The 23,738-nt window shown below is 41.5% G+C and overlaps 1 protein-coding gene across 1 annotated transcript in view; it reads right to left on the reverse strand.

Moving 5' to 3' along the window:
* Nucleotides 1-520: 520 nt before the first annotated feature.
* AGT (angiotensinogen) overlaps nucleotides 521-23,738 on the reverse strand; it is a 32,659-nt gene continuing 9,441 nt past the window's right edge. Inside the window, exons 2-5 of the mRNA XM_082251211.1 lie at nucleotides 12,121-12,912; nucleotides 4,252-4,525; nucleotides 4,033-4,177; nucleotides 521-746 (exon numbers count right to left, since the gene is read on the reverse strand). Coding sequence (XP_082107337.1) covers nucleotides 552-746; nucleotides 4,033-4,177; nucleotides 4,252-4,525; nucleotides 12,121-12,898 — 1,392 coding nt within the window. The 5' untranslated portion in view covers nucleotides 12,899-12,912 and the 3' untranslated portion in view covers nucleotides 521-551. The remainder of the gene's footprint in view (nucleotides 747-4,032; nucleotides 4,178-4,251; nucleotides 4,526-12,120; nucleotides 12,913-23,738) is intronic.

Genomic DNA, 23,738 nt, shown 5'->3' on the forward strand with positions numbered 1-23,738 from the left:
GTACCTATTTTAACTAAAACCCTGATAAAACTAAGCACAATTTTCCTGTTTAGGTCTAGAAAAGCCTATTTTAATTACACATCATTTGTACAAAAAGTACGGTTTTTAACCAATGACTAAAACTACTTAAAACATAACTTACCCAAGAAGAAAAAATGTAATGTATTACACCTTATTAATCCTTTGATGTGGTGTACATTCATTTGCATTTGGCAAGATCAACAGGTGTTTTTCTGACCTTGCTGAAAAGTGAATTTTCCTCGTCGCTTCCTATTAGCTGGATAACAGGAGGAATCTCTAATCCCTATGTATGTACAAACGCAGACATAATTGAAATCCAGCCTGGGTGGCAACCACTGCTCCCTCCAAAGGATTATTCACAGGATCACCAGGTTAAAAAAGCAAAAGAATACTAATACAGCCCCAACATTTTAAAACTTCTAAGGTGCAATATATTACATATTTATTTTTGGGTATAGATTTGCTTTATTTTAAAAACTTTTTTTGATATGAAAAACGAAAACAGTTATCATATTTGTCATACATAACAATTATGAAATGATGTTAAGTGGATTTACAATTCTTCCAAGTAATATCAACGCCTTTGTGGTCCCTTCATAAAAGACAAGAATGAATGGTTTGTTGAAAATGACTTCTAGAGGCTCCTGGCCTTTATTTTTCTCTGGTATATAATTGGCTCCATTTTCACCACTGTCCTCTAGTTCAAAATGCACAATGTTGAGTATCTGTAATTAAAAAAAAAAAAAAGTAATTGATCCCTGTTATGTGATTAAACATCTCATTACCATGTAAGAAGAACATTATATTACACAGTTCCTATAAAATGAAGGTAGGCATTAGATGCCCCTAGCCCTACAGCAGTGCGTTTGATCTGATTATAGCAATTTGGGAACTCTACATCTGTGGTATACTCCAAAATCTTTACAGATGTCTTACTCTTATTTTGTATTTTTATATTCTAGAATAAAAAATAAAAATTGTGTGGAAGATAGGTAATTGTTCATTTGAATTATAATTTTTTTCATATCTAGCAGGTGGAACGTTACTTCTTTTCTCAGATTTAGCTGTGTATTCTTATTTTTTTGTGGAAAGAAGGCTTTATACACTCAGTAGCGTAAAGCTTAAATTACACAAGTGAATGAGTCACTTCCCTGCCCTTTTGTCATTTTTTTCAGGCATCTCTAACTAAATTTTAATTAGAATAACTTTCACACAGACTAAATAATATACACAGATGTGGGTTATTTTTTTACCAAAGAAATGTAGCAGACAACATTTTGGCCTACATTTATGAAGAAAATGTATTTGTTTTACAAATTTCATAACAAAAAAGAAAAACATGATTTTTTCATTTATATAGCAGTATAAATAATAAAAAAAAAAAAACAGTGGTGATTAAATACCACCAAATAAAAGCTCTATTTGTGTGAAAAAATTATATAACTTTCATTTAAGTACACCGTTGCATGACTGAGCAATTGCAAATTAAAGCGGCACAGTGCTGAAAAGCAAAAAAGTAATGAAGCGGGTAAAACCTTCTGGAGGTCAAGTGGTTACATTTAGTTGTACTTTGACTTCTGACTGATGCACTTCCACCTACCATTTCAGCCATAATTTCAATAAGCACATCTGCTGGTCTCCCAGTCTCTTGCTGTTCCAGAGACACATCCATGTGCCATCCTTTTTGAGTCAAGCTAATACCCTCTTATTCTGTAAATATTTTGTGAGTATCCCACAGGGGATTAACCCACTTACTAATTGTGGAAACAAGGCACAGAGGTTGTGAGTAAATATGTTGTTGCCCACCTTTCAGTTTATTGCATGGGGACATCACATGGTCTCTGACTTCCTGTCCTGTGTTCTGTACTGTACAAATAAGATCATGGGAGTTTTGTCCCCTCGGAGTGGGTGGAGTTGCATGAGGGTACACTGGGGAAGTTCCCAACAAAGGTTTCACAGTGTCCAGTCACCAGAAGGTAGCTGTGACGGACACGGGTATCAGATCCCTGCCCTTCTAACTAACTCATGACCAAGGACCAGCCAATCTCATACCCTATCATACCCATATCGCATTCACTTACGTAACAATGCCACTCTAAGCTGTACCCTGCACAAAGATTTTCCAGCTTGCGGGACCACAATCTAGGTACCAGCAGGCTGAGAGTGATTGCCACTGGGCTAATTAAGCAATTAACCATTTCAATGCCACCACCTCCATTTTGTGGGAGTGGCGATTTCAGCTCTGAGGAAGAGGGTCCTCCCTCAAAACGCGTAAGCCACATCAGGTTTTGAGGACGCCATCACGCTATCCAGCAGTAGAGGAAGGTAGAGTGTCCTGGAAGTGAGCGGTGCCCATTTCCTATATGCTTGTTCATATGCTACGTTTGTGAGTATATTGTACGCTACCCTTCTTTGATTTTAATAAACTTTTAAGTGGTAATGCACAAGGTTGGTGCGCCCTTCTCTTGTTGTTTTCTTGTTCCTGGTTATCCATGCTGCTGTCTGCCCTGACCTTTGGCTTGTATCCTAACCATTTGTACTTTTATCTGGTGACCTATTCCATGTCACTGTCACCTGCAGTTCACCAAAACTCTGCACCATGGGGGATCCCATGGTCTAACTTGTTCGGTGGGGCTGTGCACAACCGTAAGCCGGCTGTTGGCCTACGCATTCCATGTGTGCCTATCTTATTTCATTGGCTATTCCATACAGTGTATATGTTATCTCTGCATTTCCAGCCACCCTCTGATGTTAGTAGTATGAGGTAACATTCAGACTTCTAATTAAGAGTACTCAGACCAAATAAGATGGTGCATGGCAACAACAAAAGGAAACTCTCATTGCGCAATATCCGAAGTAAGGTAAAAACGATTTATTAAAATTCTACTCACAATTCCAAGGATTAAAGCAAGCGTCAACTTAATAAAAAAAGGTGTATCAATATCACAAAGGTCACAGGTAGCAGAGATCTCAAATAAGGTAACAGTACCAGTGAAGACTCTGCCAGCACTCTCTTCTATGATAAACAATCTCCCTCCTCATGGACTCATCAGCAGGCTCTAGATGTGGTTCTATTTTCAAAGGAAGTACAGAAAAATACCTGTTGATCCTTCTAGAAACCCAATATGTTATTTATTGAGCTGCCTTCTTCAACGGATCCCTCTGATTCAACATATACAATCTGTCCTACGCCCCAGCGGTTATGCTGACATCCCCGCTATTTCCTCTGGCCAAATAGCAGTGACGCCAGCATGCTGGCCGGGGCATAGGACAGATTGTATATATTGAATGCTTGTTTTTATCTTTGGAATTGTGAGTAGAATTTGTATAAATGGTTTTTACCTTACTTTATTGCGCAATGAGCGCTTCCTTTTCTTGTTGCCATGCTCCATGTTATTACCCTTAATGAGAAGTCTGAATGTTATCTCTTACTACTAATATCAGAGGGCAGCTGGAAATGCAGAGATAACCTATACCCAGAGTGAGGGGTGAGCTCTCTGAGGCGATTATAGACCTGAATAGGGTCTATTTCTCTGGTAAGAGGCTGATTTTGCTCATTTTGGAGGGGAGCACCTGGTGGTGATCACTTGCAGTATTAACAGAGTTTCAAGTCCACAGTTTGAATATCACTCAAAGGACTCATATTGGACTGTCTTATGTCTTTCTGCCACTTTATTTAATGCGTGATGGCACTAATATCATGAATTGTTTTTTTCAATTATTATTATAGATTGAGCATAAGAATTTGAATACTTATCACTATATGCATTTTAATATATGATTATTGACAGCGCAACACATTTTTTTTTTAATTTACTTGTCAGTATTAGTGTGTACAATATTGTGAGTGCGGCTGTCAGCATAATTGTAGCACTGAGTGCAGGTATTTTCTTTTTAGAAATATTCCATACTGTGTAACTGAAAGATCCAGATCAGTGCAAGCATCATTATGACAAGTTGACAGTTCAAAAGGTTTATAGGGATAAATAGCAAAATGAAATAGTAGATTACCTTTCCAACATTTATTTGTTCATTACTCAATTTGCCAAAATGCGCAGTCTTTTGCAGCAGGCTGGACAATTTCATATAAGTAAGAAGGTCTTTGACATCGTATGAACATTCTATTTCAAGCTTTGGTATGGTTAAATGGATGTATCTGAAAAATAAAAAGAAGATAGTTTATAGATACAATTATATAAACTTTAAGACTGCTGTACCGTTGAAGCTTACCTGTTTGATAAACCATTTAGCCAGTTTAAAGTCTGCCAGTTATGGCTTGTGATGGAAGATTCAATGTTCTCAAGGGTATTTTCATTAGTTGGTAGGATAAGCAACAAGAAATCATTTTCACCAAGATAAATCTTTAGTACCAATTGATTTGTTATGCTGTCATCTTTGAACTGAAATATTCCTGATGCTGAGATCATGGGAACTGAGATTTGCCTGTTTGGCTCAATCCAAAATTGCTGAAACTCCGGAATTAAGAAAGACTTAGTCACTTTACCTTGAATAAAAAATGAAAAAAAAAAAAAATATATTAGTAATTATTGGTATTTTAATTATACATAGGTTAAAAGTAAATTCTGGACAATTTCTTTGTATATTTTGTTATTTAAGCGGTGAATAGTATTGGAAAGGATGTGAACCCATGTCAAGTATTCATACATATTTGTGTTCAAGACTTCTTGTCTCAGTGACAATATAATTAAGATGTAAGGCCCCTTTCACACATGTACGACCTGAAAGTCGCACGACTTTTAGCAATGCCTGTGTAATCTTGAGGTCTATGGACGCATCAAGGTCAGACCAAAGTAGTGCAGGGACTACTTTGAAATCGTTGCGACTTGAAGTTTCACAGATATAAATGGTACTCATTGGAAATCATGGGGTACGAGTTGTCATGTGACTTTGCAGTCCAATGTCGCAGGACAAGTTGCACAAGTTTAAAAAGGGCCTAAAGTGAAAATTTTCTAACATGAACACAACAGCAACATTTTTTTGCATTATAGAGAAAACATACAATCTGTCAGATTTGTTTTGCTATCTCTGTCCTGTCCTATCCCAGCTACCATTGTCTTCAGAAGAGGTATGAGATAGAATCTCGCCAGTATTGTCAGACACCAACAAAAATTAGACACGGGATCTAACCATTCTCTGCTGTACCCAAAACGTAAAAAAAAAAATATTAAAATGAGGCCAAATTCACATGGCTGCACAGGGAATCAGCAGCAATTGTAAGATTTGTACTATGTATAAATCAATGTCCAGAGCCACTGCTGTTATCTAAGTGATTACATATGAACAGAACCTCTGACTGACTCTGATCTGACCCTGTGCACCCAGGGTTGGCATTTCTGTGGAGTTTCTGGCTGTACACAAACTTGCTGAAGTTAATCTGCCAGTTTGCATGCGGCCATAGCACTGGGTGTTGCTGTGATGTTTATTCACCTTTGCATTCAGCAAGCTATGTTTCCCTGTGTATGTAGCCTAACGCTTTAACCTCCACAAGATTTGCCCCCCTTCATGACCAGGCCATTTTTTTTTTTGCGATACAGCACTGCGTTATTGTAACTGACAATTGCGCAGTCATGTGATACTGTACCCAAACAAAATGTATTTCCTTTTTTCCCCACATTTAGAGCTTTCTTTTGGTGGTATTTGATCACCACTGCAGTTTTATTGTTTGCACTTTAAAACATAAAAAGACTGACAAGTTTGAAAAAAAAAACACTATAATTTTTACTAAAAAAAAAAATAAAACATATTGTATAAAAAAAATGTAAAAAAAATTGATTTTCTTGATTAATTTAGGCCAATATGTATTCTGCTACATGTTTTTGGTGAAAAAAAAATCCCATTAAGCATATAATAAATTGGTTTGCACATAAGCATCTACAAACTCTTGAATATATACTGGAATTTGTATTTATTTATTTATATTGTTTTAATAGTAATGGCGGCGACCAACGACTTAGTACGTAATCTGGCGCAGCAGAGCCGCCTTGTCACCGTATATCTATGTTGTACGGTCGGCAAGCAGTTAAAAAATATTTGAGGGAAAGGCTTTTTAAAGCAGAACTCAGGCAAATACCATAATGCACAGTTGAAATGCATACTGTATATGTTTACCTTCAATAGGAATTGTAATTTCTTTAAGCCAGGATTGTAAATTACATTTCTGCCACATTGCATAGCCAGTTTTTGTTCAGCAGTGCAGCTTTATGTGTTGCCTCTCTGCCTCTAGCCTATTCATTGGGTAAGTTGGCAACCCTTTGCAAAGAGCAAAAACAGAGGTCTCTTCCTTGCTGTGCAAAGTGGCAGAGATGTGTGAATCATAAGAGCATCTGAACGTATTCAGTGAATATTTATTACAACAGAACTCCAGGCAAACTGTAAAATACACATTTAAAACAAATTTGATTCTTCTTTTACGTGCTTAAGGATTCGTATTTCTGTTTCAAATTAGTAGTCCTGGTTTGGTAACACAGCCTAAGGCCCCATTCACACATACGGACCGTTCGTCTGTTTTTCATCCGTCCGTTGACGGATGAAAAATGGACATCAATGCATTCCTATGGAAAAACGGATGTAAATGGATGATCATTCATTTACATCCGTTTTCATCCGTTTCAGTCAACATACATGTTTTTGAACGGATGAAAGCCCTATTTTTCATCAGTTAAAAAAGGATCAGATGAAAAACGGATGACAACAGATGAAAAACGGATGACAACAGATGTCAATTGGTGAAACTGTTATATTCACAGAAACGAATGAAAACGGATGAAAAACGGATGAAAAACTGATGTTGACTGAACAAAACATGACTGAACCGATGAAATGAATGGTCCGTATGTGTGATGGGATGAAAAACGAATGAAAATGGATCACAACGGATGAAAAACTGATGACAAAGAATGAAAAAACTGATGACAAAGGATGAAAAACGGATGTGAAACTGATGTTGACTGAAAAAAGATGACAAAAAAAGTGACTGAACTGATGAAATGAACGGTCCATATGTGTGAAAGGGGCCTTAGGGCTCTTTCACACGGTCCGCCTCCGTAGGCGGATCTGTGCTGCTCAGCGGGGATCCCTGCTGAGCCGGCGGATGACAGCTCCGTCTCCGCTTGCAGTGCGGAGAGGGAGGTGTCACAGCTCCCGCTGCTCTCTATGGGGGATCGGATAAGAGCGGACCGCCTGTCTGCTCTCATCCGATCCGATCCCTGAACGGATGGAAAAATAGGGTTTCCATCCGTCCAGATTTCCCAGACAGGATTGGATACGGATGGCAACGGGTGTCAGTGGAGGTGTCTCCGCTGACATCCGCTGCCCCATAGAGCTGCATGGGGGATCCGATCAGATCCGCCTAAAAAACTGACAGGCGGATCTGATTGGATCGCCCGTGTGAAAGAGCCCTTAAGCTAAACTCCAGGCACAAAAACTTTTACTCAAATATATTCCTCAATAGCCTCAAATGTTATAAATCCCTTTTACGTGCATGACATGCTTTAATAAACCTACAGTAGATATTGTACTGTAAATATAGCGTTGACAACATTATTGTGCTGTACATAGCCTGTACAGAGAGGAGAGCTGTGGGAGGGACCCAGCATGCTCCACCCACTACAGACAGCCTGCAGAAAACTACAGGAGGGTGGATCCAAGACCAGTAACCTTGCACATGGAGGGATAACAGCAGTGACCAGTCTTTATTAAAGGGAGCTCCTGCATAAAGGTAAGACTTTACACTGGATTACTGCACAGATATGGAAGAAATACACAAAGCACACCAAGATTCAACAAAGAATACACATGGTTAATGTATTTAGACAATAATAGTTTTGCCTGGAGTTCTGCCTTAACCACATCAGCTCTTGTACCCTTATACCCTTATTGACTTGAGCAGTTTTTATATTTCTGCTGTGGGCCTATTTATTCAGCAATAACGTTGTCATTTCTTAAGATAAAAAATCATTTTGGGGATAAACTAGACTTTCTTTTGGCCATACAGTCATGCAAAAATTATCTAGTTTTGTATATATTCTATAGAGGTAATTCAAAAATAGAAATTTAGAATAGTAAAAATAGAAAAAAAAATAAAGGTTTTTTTCTGGTATGACCAATGTTAGTTTTAAAATGTGTAGTGTTACTGTAGATAAAATGTATTGATTTTGCTTTATTTAATTTGTTCCATTTAAACAGACAGTAAATTAAAGTGGAACTAAACTGTCTAATACTTTTCAGCCAAAGAGGCTGCCATCTTAGCCTCTGTTTGCCATGGTGCTGCATATGTTATGACTTCAGCCATTTGATGGTTTGACAGTTTGGTTGAAAAGCACAAGCAAATATGACAGTAGTGAATTTAACTTTTTTTTAAACTGTAAATTGATGGGTTTAGTTCTTCTTTAGGTGGAACTAAACCCACTCATTCAACTGGTTTAAAAAACAGTTACTGTCAGGACATGCCATGAAGGATAACTGTCACATTTGCTTGTATCAACCTGCAGGACCATAAAAAAAGGCCCCACAATGGAAGTAAAAATCATGTTTTTTTGAAAAAGGGGGGGGGGGTGTCAGAGGGGCCCTTCACAGTTTATTGCACTGGGGCCCTGAAGGTTCTAGTTACGCCTCTAGTTCCCTGGCAGGGTACCTTCTCAATGTTGAGGGTAGGTGGCCTAGGCTTTATGGATTTTGAGGGGGGCCCCGCTGTTTTGCTGTCTGTGCCATGGTGACTGACAAACCTTTATGTTTTTATCGTGGCCTGTGTTCCTTTCTTAGAGATTTTTCCTTGCTTTGTATTCTGGTAAAACCCTGACTCACAGAAATTCATTAAAACCCAACAGAGGTTCTAACTCTTCTTCGTTCTTATGTTTTTATATTGCTCTTTGTGCCTGTGTTGCAAAGATGTGCCCTCACAGGCCAATTTAGACTTATCAATGGTGCGATGTGTTTTCCCACATTAGTTTAGGGAAGCTCATTCATTATGAATGCACTATAACAGACCAAATACAGACATGATCTTTTTTTAAGATAGACTATAGTGCACCACAAAACATGGTATGTGTGTTGTGATACGCTGCCATCAATGTTCCCCCTAAAGTGCGCGCATGCGCGGACGCGCAGTGAAAATTACGGTCCCGCGCAAGCATCTATTTAGACCGCGCACCTATTTAGACTGCACGGACGTGGCGGCCGGGGAACAGAGCGTGCGCCTCGAGAGCACGCCCATTGTGTGACAATAGCGAATGAAAATTCGCCATTGTCACACGGATCCTCCTCCTGACCAATCAGGGAGCGGGTCCTCCCGCTTCCTGATTGGCCGAAAGGCCAACTTCATGCCATTGGCCGAGGAGGAGGCGCCGGGACTCGGGAGGACGGAGACGCGGGAAGCCGGGGACTGAAGTGACCGGGTCCATGACCGTCCGTGAGGTAAGTGCACGGGGGGGCTCGCGGGGGCCAAGTCACGGCTGGTCAAACACCAGAAGATCCACTCAGCCAGCAGAACACTTCTATACTGCTGGATGCCGTCCGCAATGACCTGGCATTTTGAGGGAGTTTGGGATCAATAGGCTGGCAGTGGCAAAGCAGCTAAATGTCTCACAAAATGGGCATGCATCATTTTTGGAAATGCATTGTGACACATTGCATGGTGGTGTATTGGAGGTGCTGTTGCTTTGTTGGCTACCACTCAAAATGAATCTCATTACAACTGCAACATACTGTGTGCTGGTGTAACACTGTGAAAATGTGCATTTGGCTTTCAAAAAGGAAACCTTTTATTAGTGCCATACCCATACCATAAGGTGGTGCGTCTGCCTTGGTAATGGCTCCCACCACCCTGAACTACTAAAGGAACCCCTGTACTAACCTTGAACACCTGCATGTCCCCCAAATGTCCCTCTTCTACCCTGCCCAGTTCTCTCCTGAGCTGCACTGTGCACAGTAGCTCATGCTGTCAGGACCAATTTGCCAGCACTGAGAACAAACACATCTCTATAATGGATGGATGTGTTACTGCAGCCCCACAATTGTGAACAGTATGCATTATATCTGTCAGGAAACCAGGACTGTGTTTGGAATGTATTCACTTTACTGTGTAAACTTTTCAAACTTGGTGCCAAAATGTAACCACAGCTTAAAAATAGCCTATTGAACATTTATTATTACTATTACCTTTAGACTGAGCAATTTCATCAAAAATGATATATTGTCACAAAAAAGCATGTTGCCATTAACTAATGGGCTATAGTTTGATAGAATATTAGTAAATCGTATTAACTGTTCACAACCAAGTTTACAGTATAATATACTGTAAAATTGGTTGAACAGTTAAAACGATTTACTAATATTCTATCAAACTATAGCCCATTAGTTAATGGCAGCATGCACTTTTTGTGACAATATATGATTTTTGATTAAATTGCTCAGTCTAAAGGTTTGCGCTCAGAAATTTTTTTATTTGCTCAGCACAGTAAAAAATTAGAGGGAACATTGGCTGCCATGTATTGTGCATTAGCAATTACTATAAATGTACTCTGGAGTGCCAGTCACAATGAATAGCAGCTCACATAGAGGTATGTGTTGGGGCATGCTGCAGTAACCTGCATTTTATTGCAACGCAGTAGTCTGAATGGGTCCTTTATGTCAGTGTGGGGGGGAATGGGAAAATCTACCCAAGGGGGTCACAGGTAGCAATAAAAGCCTTATATGGATTCTAACTCTTCCCCATTATACAAAATGGAAGTTTTGTCTGAGGTAACTTTTTAAGAACCACTCCAAAACATTGATGGATTTTATTTTATTAATCCATTTTAGCTAGGATTTCGTAAACCATTTTTAGGTCAATTTCCCAGAGCCAAATATGTTTTCACATAGGAGAGCTGTAAAAATGTTTGGGTACATTTAGATCTGACAGAAATCCTACTGTAGTATACATTGGAAATGATTCACATCCAACATGTAAAATCTGAATATACATGGCCCTAAACCAGCTATTTTAGGAGAGGTTTGAAAACCCAATATAATTTACCAAGAGCCAATGCATTTTTAGGACATTGTAGGATATTTTATGCACGATTTTACAGAAAAACAGTCTGAACTAGAGAGAACAACACATATTGTGGAGAGGCTGCACACCCCAATGATACTAGAAAAAAGGAAAGAATCAGAAAGCGCAAAATATGAGCTTTTGTTACAGAAATGAATTGATCATATTAAATATCACAAACTGATAAAAAACAAAGGACAGTAATCAAAAGGTCATCACACCCAATAGAATGGACTCCAACACGTTTCGACCTGTACAGTAAGGTCTTCCTCAGGGGGGATGTGATGTCCTATATGTGATAGATGACTATTAGCCAAAAAACACTTTCATGAGTAAAGTATCCTCCCAAAAAGGGGGTTCCTCCCATGTTCCCACAAGGGCTGAGTGGGACGCACTGGCTTGCAAGGAGTCACAAATAAAGCTCATCATGCGGGGACAGGACACCTATTTATAACTTGATAGTAGTAATGGTATCCAGTGATACTCAAAGGATGGTTAAAGATAATCCAGGAGTGTAAAGAGCAATCCCCCCTCAACCAGCATTTCAAAGCAATGAGATCATTGTGATATTTGAAATGATCAATTCATTTCTGTTACCAAAGCTCATATTTTACGCTTCTGATTCTTATGAAGTTTTTAAAAAATAATTCTCTAATAAAGATGAACATTTTATACATCTATAGTCCTACTGTTATTTGCTGCCTAAAAACCCCTGGGGGCCTTTCCTTTTTTCTTTTCTTTTTTTTTAACAGATATTATAACAGACATATTTTTTCTTTGTTAAAAGTAGAAAGCAATAATCTGTTCCAAATGCCAAATATGTGATCTGTTGGTATGAGTATCTTAGCCCCTTCTACACAAACAATTTGCTCTACTATTAAATGTAGCTAGTCTGTTGAGAAAGTCACTGGTTATGTGCAAGGTAATGGTTTTCTTTATTTATATGTATATTGATACACTATTACAAGATTTGATTTTCTATCCTACAGTGTGCTAACCATGCTAACATCTGTCTTAATGAATCTGAACTTGGCAACAGATTTACCTACCTTTGTAATAAACGTGGCTAATGTACATAATATTAGATCCTTCATCAAACGATGTCAGTCCAGATTTAGTTTTTTTGGGTAGTTGATTATCCAAAAACTCATTGATTAAATTGACTGCCGTTGCTGAATTTGTGAAATTAACAGCTCTTGTATACAAATGATCAGCAGATGGTCCCAAGTCATGAATAAAGTTTTCAGACAAAGGGATCTCTGGAGAGACAAAAATGCAAACTGTTTTCCACACTGAAATGCTGCCATTCTTAGAAAAGAGAGCACTGTCAATGGTTTTCAATTTTGACATTATTTTTAAACCATTTATTTGAGAAGTGCAGCTTGTGCTTCCAGATGGATGTTCAAATCCTAAAAGTCTCTGCAAACTCATAGCAGTTTCTTCGGAAGCACCTAGATAAAAGGACACCAGTGACCAATAAAAGTTTGTTGAGGGAAGAAGGATAGTGTTACTTGGAGGTGTTCCTTTCAAAGCCTCAAAGGCTCGAAGACCCAAATCATTAATAAGTGAAGTCAGAAAGCTTTCAAGGTAACCAAAATGATATGTTCCCGGGTATGTTTTGACTTTCCAGATTCTTTCTTCAGATGTGATCTCTGTTTCAATAGGGATCGGCAGGAATGTTTTTTCAATTGTGTTATTTTGTGTTTGTATATGTTCACATTCACTTTTGTTGTATGCAAATAGGTTGAAGGGATGAACATAGACACGATTGCATGTGGATAAGACAAGGGACGCAATCAAGCACAGCAGAATATTTTGGAGATACATTGTTAAATGCAGATCTGTAAAAAAAAAAAAAAAAAAAAACAGTAAATATATTCAAAACTATACATTTTATCAAGCAGACGTGTGTTAGCATTTCATTTGCAGATTGGTGTTGCTAACATAAAAGATTTTTTTAAGAAACATAATTTTGTCTTTACTTTTCTTGTGTCCGCTCAATGCTACCATGCAAGTAATTATACTTTAACCTCAAGAATACAATGAAAAATGGCATTCAAAATTCATCTTCAGTACCCAAATGAATACTACAGATTCAGTGTTTATGACCCCTCAAGCTGCAGTATTATGGATTACCTGCTAAATCTAGCATATAAAGAGATATCACACCTGTTATTATTGCTTGATTTAATCAAAGAAGCAAAACTTCCAGATGTTATTGGCACCTCTAATTTTTCCCTTGTGATTTTTAACATCTGATACACTAAGCTTTTATACTAAGTGAAAAAGTAAAATGTGACAAGATTGTTTTAAATTTTTTTTTCTTGCTTCAGGTAAAATCAAAGGTTATTATTGCAAAAGTATTGAAATTTAAATAGGTTTTGCTGTAGAAAGAAATCGACATTAGCATTTTTGGAATCACCTTTTGCAGCAATAACAACTTTGAAGGCCTTATTTATAAAGCAGTGAATCTGGCATTTAGCAAGCATTCACTGTAGGGGAATCTTTCAGATGCATGAGTTTTAAATAGTTTACTGATTTATCGCTAGGGTTGAGCGAACCCGGACTGTATTGTTCGGGATCGTACCAGACTTTTGGGTATTCGGTACCCGGACACGGACCCGAGCATTTCACTGTATGTTTGGGATACTGTCCGCTGTTCGGTATGTTTTGGTGTGGTTTTAATGGCGTGGTTTCAACAGGTGCAAGGCAGCCAATCAGCAAGCGTTTAACTAATGTGCCCTTAGAAGCCATCACAGCCATGCCTACTAATGGCATGGCTGTGATTGGCCAGTGCAGCATGTGACCCAGCCTCTATATAAGCTGAAGTCACATAGCTCCGCACGTCACTCTGGTCAAACTATACTAGGGAGAGGTTCCTGATGCTGCTGCTGAGGGAGAGATAGGAGATTACTGTAGGGTCAGGCTGGAGATTGCTTTGAGGGAAAGAATAGGAAGAATCTTCTTTAATCAGACAGCGATCTACATTGATTTTATTGTGTGGGGGTGCAGTGCACAATCTTTTTGCCCGGAGGGAGAGCTAGGAGATTATTGTAGGGTCAGGCTGGAGATTGCTTTGAGGGAAAGAATAAGAAGAATCATCTTTAATCAGACAGCGATCTACATTGATTTTATTGTGTGGGGGTGCAGTGCACAATCTTTTTGCCCGGAGGGAGAGATAGGAGATTATTGTAGGGTCAGGCTGGAGATTGCTTTGAGGGAAAGAATAGGAAGAATCATCTTTAATCAGACAGCGATCTACATTGATTTTATTGTGTGGGGGGTGCAGTGCACGATCTTTATGCCCTGACCTGAGCCCAGTGAGGAGGAAAAAGGAGAAAAAAAAACTTTTATCAGTCTGTTAGGTGGGCGGCATGCGGTGTGTAGCAGCCATTTAATGCAAGCTCAGTGCATATGTGTCTGCTTAATCTGCATTTCAAAAAGAAGAAAACTTTTTTCCTTCATATTTTACATTGACATACAGTGTTTAGACATAGCTTTTTCTAATCTGCTCTTCAAAAAGCATAAAAAAAAGCAAAAAAAAATAATTAATTTTCAGTATTTAGGGAAAAAAAAATATTTTTCAGTTTTTCATCCAAATAGGTTTTGTTTTTATTCAATAGTGGAATAGAACAACAACAGTATCCAACCTGTTAGGCGTGCGGTGTGTAGCGGCCTTTTAATGCAAGCTCAGTGCATATGTGTCTGCTTAATCTGCATTTGACAAAGAAAAAAACTTTTTACCTTCATATTTTACTGTGACTTAGACACAGTTTAGACACTACATTTCAAATCTGCTATTCAACAAGCACCAATTAAGGGGACAATTATTTTTCAGATGTTCATTCATATGTTACAGTGATATACACCCTTTGCATACTGTTGTTGTATTCCGCTTTGCAATAAAAACCCATTTTGGGGAAAAAAAATAAATTGCAGCCTAGTCTGCATATGGTACAGTAAGATACACCCTTAGCATACTGTTGTTGTATCCCGCTTTGCAATAAAAACCCATTTTGGGGAAAAAAAATAAATTGCAGCCTAGTCTGCATATGGTACAGTAAGATACACCCTTAGCATACTGTTGTTGTATCCCGCTTTGCAATAAAAACCCATTTAGGGGAAAAAAATGTAATTGCAGCCTAGTCTGCATATGTTACAGTGAGATATACACCCTTTGCATACTGTTGTTGTATTCCGCTTTGCAATAAAAACCCATTTAGGGGGAAAAAAAATTGCAAAGTGGAATACAACAACAGTATGCAAAGGGCGTATCTCACTGTAACATATGCAGACTAGGCCGCAATTAAATTTTTTTCCCATAAATGGGGTTTTATCTGCATATGTTACAGTGAGATACACCCTTTGCATACTGTTGTTGTATTCCGCTTTGCAATAAAAACCCATTTAGGGGAAAAAATTGAATTGCGGCCTAGTCTGCATATGTTACAGTGAGAAACACCCTTTGCATACTGTTGTTGTATTCCGCTTTGCAATAAAAACCCATTTAGGGGAAAAAAAATAAATTGCAGCCTAGTCTGCATATGTTACAGTGAGATACACCCTTTGCATACTGTTGTTGTATTCCGCTTTGCAATAAAAACCCATTTAGGGGAAAAAAAATTTAATTGCGGCCTAGTCTGCATATGTTACAGTGAGATACACCCTTTGGATACTGCTGTTGTATTCCGCTTATCAATAAAAACCCATTTAGGGGAAGATCCAAAATTCGATAAATATGAGGAGAAGGTCAAATAAGGGACGTGGCCTGGGTCGTGGTGTTGCTGGTGGAGCTCCTGTTGCAAGGAGAGGACGTGGTCGATCTGTGCCAGCTATACGCACAGGTGAAACACCTTTCTCAGCTGCGAGTAGGCGACAGAACCTGCAGCAGTATTTGGCAGGGCCTAATGCGCCTCTACAAATGTTGAGGCTAGAACAAGTACAGGCAATAGCAGATTGGGTTGCTGACAGTGCCTCCAGTTCCTTCACATTGTCTCCCACCCAGTCTTCTGCTGAAAGGTCAGAGTGGGCACCTGCAGCCGATGTCCATCAATCTTTCACCTCACCCCCTTGCAAATCAGCCAAGCAGTCTGAGCCCCAAGTCATGCAGCAGTCTCTTCTTCTTTTTGATGACTCTGTTAGCATGGTTTCCAAGGGCCATCCACCTAGCCCTGCCCCAGAAGTGGTAGAGATTGAGTGCACCGATGCCCAACCACTTATGCCTCCAGATGAGTACATGGGAGGACCATCGCAGCGCGTATCGGATGATGACGAAACACAGGTGCCAACTGCTGCGGAATTCCGATTGTAGAGACCGACAAGGAGGGCAGGGGAGAAGACTGGGTGGAAGACAATGTGGAGGATGATGAGGTCCTCGACCCCACATGGAATGAATGTCATGCAGGTGACCTGAGTAGTTTGGAGGAAGAGGCGGTGGTCGCATAGAGACACCAGCACAGCAGAAGAGGGAGCAGGGTGCAAAAGCGGAGCGGCCGTGCCCTAGATACTACACCTGCTACTGCCCAATGCAGCAAGGGACCGAGGACACCAAAGCCAGCTCAAAGGCGTTCCCTAGCATGGCAGTTCTTCAGACAATGTGATGATGACAGGACATGAGTGGTTTGCACACTGTGCAATCAGAGCCTGAAGCGAGGCATAAACCTTCTCAACCTGAGCACAACCTGCATGACCAGGCATCTAAGTGCAAAGCACAAGCTGCAGTGGAGTGCACACCTCAAAAACCAAGAAAGGTCTCTGGCTCCTCCTGCTGCCTCTTTTACTGCTGCAGTCTCGGCCTCTTCATCCACCTCTGTAGTGACAGTGGCACCTGCCACCCCGCAAACAGAGGATCCACCAGCAACAACACCACCTGGGTGACCAACAACCATCTCCACAATGTCCCGTGGAAGCATTCAGCTTTCCATCTCCCAAACACTGGAGCGGAAGAGGAAGTATCCCGCTACCCACCCACGATCCCTGGCCCTGAATGCCAGCATTTCAAAATTCCTGGCCTTTGAAATGCTGTCAATCCGGCTGGTGGAGACGCAGAGTTTTAAAAGCCTTATGGCGGTGGCTGTCCCACAGTATGCCGTGCCCAGCCGCCACTAATTTCCAGGCAAGTCATCCCTTCCCTGCACAACCAAGTGGGTGACAAAATCAGGTGTGCACTGCGCAACGCCATCTGTGGCAAGGTCCACCTAACTACGGATACGTGGACCAGTAAGCATGGTCAGGGATGTTATATCTCCCTAACATAACACTGAGTAAATGCAGTGGCGGCTGGGCCTGAGGCGAATAGCAGTTTGGCACCACCACCGAGGATTGCAGGGTGCTTCAGTTTGTCTCCTGTTCCTAACTCCTCCTACTCCGCTTCCTCATCCTCTACCGCCTCCTCTTCCGGTCAGAGTAACACCTTCCCCACCAACTTCAGCACAGCCAGGGGTAAACGACAGCAGACAGTTTTAAAACTTGCCTGTTTGGGGGAAAAACCACACACCGCGCAGGAGTTGTGGAGGGGCATTGAACAGCAGACCGATGAGTGGTTGCTGCCAGTGTGCCTCAAGCCCGGCCTGGTGGTGTGCGATAACGGGCGAAATCTCGTAGCAGCTCTGGGCCTAGCCGGTTTGACACACATCCCTTGCCTGGCGCATGTGCTGAATTTGGTGGTGCAGAGGTTCCTTAGAAATTACCCCGATATGTCAGAGCTGCTGCAGAAAGTGCGGGCCGTCTGTGCGCACTTTCGGCGTTGTCACCCTGCTGCTGCTCGCCTGTCAGTGCTGCAGCGTAACTTCGGCCTTCCCGCTCACCGCCTCATATGTGACGTGCCCACAAGGTGGAACTCCACCTTGCACATGCTGGCCAGACTGTGCGAACAGCAGCAGGCCATAGTGGAGTTTCAGCTGCAGCACGCACGCGTGAGTCGCTCTGCAGAACAGCACCACTTCACCACCAATAACTGGGCCACCTGTGTGCCTTGTTGCGCTGTTTCGAGTACTCCACCAACATGGCCAGTGCCGATGATGCCGTTCTCACCTCAACTATCCCACTTCTATGCCTTCTTGAAAAAACACTTCGGGTGATGATGGATGAGGATGTGGCACAGGATGAGGAGGAGGAGTAGGAGGAGGATGAAGAGGTATAATTTCCAAGGCTTTCAGGGTAGTCATTCGCAAGTGGCTTCCTAGGGTGGGTTCCTGCACCCACAAACGCCAGGGACACAATTGTCCAGCAGGGGCATAGTTCTGGAGGATGACGAGGATGAGGAGGAGGAGATGGAGGAGGATATGGAACCATGTTCACAGCAGGGTGGCACCCAGGCCAGCTCATGGCCATCACTGGTGCGTGGCTGGGGGGATACGGAGGACACAGAGGATACACCTCCCACAGAGGACAGCTTTTCGTTGCCTCTGGGCAGCTTGGCACACATAAGCGATTACATGCTGCAGTGTCTCCGCAACGACCGTCGAGTTTCCCACATTGTAACTTGTGCTGATTACTGAATGGCCACCCTGCTGGATCCCCGTTACAAGGACAACGTACCGTCCTTAATTCCCTCACTGGAGCGTGATCGGAAGATGTGCGACTACCAGCGCACGCTGGTAGACGCGCTGCTGGTGGCATTCCTGCCTGACAGCAGGGGCACAGCACAGTGGAAGCACAAGGCCAAGGCAGAGGAGGAGGAAGAGGTCGCCAACGCAGCTAGGGCACCGTCAGCACCACAGAAGGCAGGGTTAGCATGGCCGAAATGTGGAAAAGCTTTGTCAGCACACCACAACAAGCAGCAGCACCACCAGCTGATATGGAACTTCTTAGCAGGAGGCAGCATTTCACTAACATGGTGGAGCAGTATGTGTACACACGCCTAGACGTACTGAATGATGGGTCTGCCCCTTCCACTTCTGGGTCTCCAAGTTGGGCACATGGCCTGAGCTTGCCCTTTACACCTTGGAGGTGCTGGTCTGCTGGGGGCGTTATCACAGACAAGCGCAGCCGCCTGTCCAGAGCCAATGTGGACAAGCTCACGTTCATTAAAATGAACCAGTCATGGATCTCACAGGACTTGTCCGTACCTTGTGCAGAATAGACATGTATACCAGCATTACCCAGCCATTGTTGTGTTTGATCTTTCTTACTCTTTTGGGGTGTACTCTAATTTAAAAAAAAATTAAATTAAAAACCAAAACCAGTGTTGGCTACCTCGTCCTCCTCCTCCACCGCCGCCACCACTTCCACCTACACCGCCATATCCACCGTCATATCCACCGCCACCTCAACCTCCTACTCCATATGGGCCTCGTCCTCCTCCTACATCGTTCAAGATAATTTTTTTTTTCTGTTTTTGCTGTTATTTTAAGTTATTTCCCTATCCACTTTTGTTTGCAGAGCACTTGCCATGCTCTTAAGATTATTTTGCTGCCATTTGCAGCCCTATAGCCCTTTCCATGTTTGTTTTAGAGCCATTTTAGTGCTCAAAAGTTTGGGTCACCATTGACTTCAATGAGGTTCGGGATCGGGATAAAGTTCGGGTTAAGTCCGGGTCATGAACCCAGACATTTTTTTCAAGTTCGGCCGGACCCGCCGAACCTGGACATCCAGGTGGTCGATCAACTCTATTTATCACCATTAAGGGGTTTTTTTTTTTTGCTTGTTTTTTTGTGAAAATCACACTTATTGCTATATATATATATATATATATATATATATATATATATATATATATATACCCCTGAGTTTTGTGCCTAGCAGGATGTGGGATATAACACTCATTTTAACCACTTCCAGACCACCCACTGCATATATACTGCGGCAGGGCGGCCCAGCTGCGCAAAATCACGCATAGGTATGTGATTTTGTGCAGGGGTTCTCTGGGCCGCATGCGGGCCGCCAGAGCACCGCTATTGCTGTGATTAGACACAGCGGGAGCCAACCCGCTGGTCCAGCGACTGAGATGGCCGCCGGTCACCCACGATCGTGCAGGAGAATAACAGAATGGTCATCTGCCTATGTAAACAAGGCAGACGGCTGTTCTGTCACAGAGGAAGAGTGAGATCTTGTGTTTCAGCTAAGCTGAACATGAAACACAAAATCTCTCTTTTCCTCTAGCACATTCATCCCCCACACAGTTAGAAAGCATTCACTAGGAGCACACTTAACCCCTTGATCACCCCTTGTATTACCTCCTTCCCTGCCAGTGTAATTTATACAGAAACAGTGCATTTTTTTTTTAGTATTGATGTCAATGGTCCCCAAAAAGTGTCAGATTTGTCCGCCACAATGTCACAGTTCCGCTAAAAATCGCTGATCGCCGCCATTACTAGTAAAAACATTTTTTTTAAAAATGCCATAAATCTATCCCATAGTTTGTAGACGTTATAACTTTTGCGCAAACCAATCAAATACACTTATTAGTATTTTTTTCACCAAAAATATGTAGCAGAATATATATTGGCCTAAAATGATAAAAAATTAGATTTTTGAATTTTTTTTTATTGGGAATGTTTTATAGCAGAAAGTAAAAAAATATTGTTTTTTTTTTTTTTGTTTTTTTTTGTTTATAGCGCAAAATATAAAAAACTGCAGAGGTGATCAAATACCACCAAAAGAAAGCTCTATTTGTCGAAAAAATAAGACAATTTTATTTATTTGTCGATTTAATTTGGGTACAGTGTCGCACAATTGTCAGTTAAAGCAATGCAGTGCCGTATCACAAAAAATGGTCTGGTCAATAACGGGGGTAAAACTTTCCAGAGCTAAAGTAGTTAAAGGGGTGCACAATAATAGCTGTCAATCGATAGCGTTTGTGAAGCCAGGTGAAAGTAAACTCCATGAAGGTATACTTTATCACTAGTACTGGAGTGTGCTGTAGGAATTGTGGGTTTCTGTCTTTTCATGATGGGAGAAAGATGCTTATGGTGAAGGAGGGCAAGGTAAGTCTTTCAGAACTGGTGTAAAGGTTGTATGATCATCAGGCAGGATGTGTGCAAGTGGCTTTCAATTTGAGGTAGAGTTTGAAGTTGCCTTCAGTCCAGGGCATGTTGCCAGTTTCATTCTGGTTCTGATTGGAAGTGTCAGATTTCAGATTGGGGTTAGTGGTCAGTACTGGTAACAGGTAAGATGGCATATACAGTATCTCACAAAAGTGAGTACACCCCTAACATTTTTGTTAATATTTTATTATATCTTTTCATGTGACAACACATGACACTTTGCTACAATGTAAAGCAGTGAGTGTACAGCTTGTATAACAGTGTAAATTTGCTGTCCCCTCAAAATAACTCAACACACAGCCATTAATGTCTAAACCGCTGGCAACAAAAGGGAGTACAGTACACCCCTAATTGAAAATGTCCAAATTGGGCCCAAAGTGTCAATATTTTGTGTGGCCACCATTATTTTGCAGCACTACCTTAACCCTCTTGGGCATGGAGTTCACTAGAGCTTCCCAGGCTGCCACTGGAGTCCTCTTCCGCTCCTCCACGATGACATCACGGAGCTGGTTACACAGTTACATAGTTAGTGAGGTTGAAAAAAGACATCAGTCCATCCAGTTCAACCCATAATGTGTGTGTGTGTGTTTACGGTTAACCGTACATTGTATACCCCTGTATGTTGCGGTCTTTAAGGTGCCTATCTAATATTTTTTTGAAACTATCGATGCTCCCTGACGATTCCACTGCATGTGGAAGAGAAATCCACAACCTTACCGCTCTGACAGTAAAGAACCCCTTAAGTAGTTTAAGGTTAAACCGCTTTTCTTCTAGTTTTAGTGAGTGGCCCCGTGTCTTATTGTATTCATTTTCTTTGAAAAGTTTGTTCCTTATGCTATGGTCACCAGTGAGTATTTGAGTCTATCCCACAGGGGGAGGGGATACACTTTGCAATGCACTGTATATAGAGGTGAATATGGGAAGGAAGTACATAGATTTGAACCTGACTATTAACTGAAGATACACATTTAGGCTCTTGAAGACATCATAGTAATACTAACTGGTCATGATTCTTTCTGTATCATGAAACCGGTTCTCTGAAGGGTTTTTCAGAAGGATGTGTGAATGCTTGTTTTATTTCAATTTTGTGGGTATATGATGGAGTAGGGTAATGGTTATCTTGTACCCTACGCTATTGATAATGCCTGGGGGGGGGGGGGGCATTACAGACTGTATGAGCCATTTCAATCTCTGTAAACTTATGTTTTACTCCATTGTTGCACTGAAGGGAAGGGGGGGGGGGGTATATATACTCCTGCTAAGCTTTATACTGTATATTCAGCAAAATCCAGACAAAAGATAATGTTCACACCTAGTTGTCTCGGCTGCATTCCACAATAAAAGTGAATGCAGGGCTATGACATGCATATAAAAGTGAATTTGGGGGTTGGGGGCTGTGTTATGTATATAAAAGGGTAAGAGATGGGGCTGTGTCATTTAAATAGCAGTAAATAGGGTAGGGGCTGAAAATGATATTCTGCTTTACAGGCTGGCATTGCTCACTCATCCTCCGATCCTGGGTGCTGGTTCTCAGTGGTCCTAGCCACTCATAAACTCCATGTAAAGACCCTGAGAAGAAAGAGAAGAGGGGGGAGAACCTCTCTCTATTTTAAAAGCCTTAAATCTGGTTTAATAATGTCTGAGGCATACCAACTGATTTCTCTTTATAAGCTATAATGTATTGCACTCCTTTAGGAGCTTACTCATAGGTTAGAAATCTCAGAGTAAAGCTGCCCTTTCATCAGAGTTCTATCACAAACCCCTGTAACCACCGAGAGTAAATGAACATGATGATGGATGACTAATTAGCTCAGACACCTCAACAGTACTAGGCATAGAACCCAAATTTGTCTTTTTTTTTTTAAATTAGAAACCAAGTTTATTGAAGAAAACAAAACATTACAGACTGCACACAATTCACGTCATTCCCAAATACTAGCACAAGCATATAACTAGAACAACCACAATAACTGCAGAGACCCCCCTGCCAGGAACTGCTCCCAACAGAGAGGCAAACATTACATTACCGTAATCAACAATCAGATCCCACCCCCCACCCCGAAGCATCCCCAAAGCACAGTTACATTAGAAGGCGATCCATAACCAAATCTTGAGGAGCCAAGCCAGGAACCGCCAGCCATCCACCCCAAATTCTATCGTATCTATGCGGAGCCCCTCTGTGTTGGTAGATCAAGCGCTCACAGCGCAAAGTATTGCCCATGGCCTTAGTCCACATCTCCAACGTAGGCGGATATGGGGCAATCCAGTGCTGCATAATCACCTTCCGGGCCTGAAACAGGGACCTAGTAACTGCCCATCTCACATTTACATCGTCCGTGAAGTCCTCGACCATACCCAGTAGGCAGGGCTTCGGGTCCACTGGCACTGAAAGGAGATAGGCGGCGTTGATGGTCCGCACCACCGCCGCCCAATACCTGTGGAGCTTAGGACAGCGCCACATTAGATGGATGAGGTCACCAGTGTCCCTGTGGCAACGAGTACACATCGGTCCGGTCGCAGACCCAGTCTGTGCAAATGTGCCGGTGTACGATGCACCCGTAGAAGCAGGTAAAGCTGTGATAGTCGTTGCGCCACGTTCAAGGAGCAGTGTCGCACAGACTCCAGAGCCTCTTCCCATTGATCGTCAGTAAGGTCGCCCACGTCAGCCTCCCACTGCACCC

This window comes from Pelophylax lessonae (assembly GCF_965119305.1).
Source record: "Pelophylax lessonae genome assembly, chromosome: 3".
In the NCBI taxonomy this organism is placed as follows: Eukaryota; Metazoa; Chordata; class Amphibia; order Anura; family Ranidae; genus Pelophylax; species Pelophylax lessonae.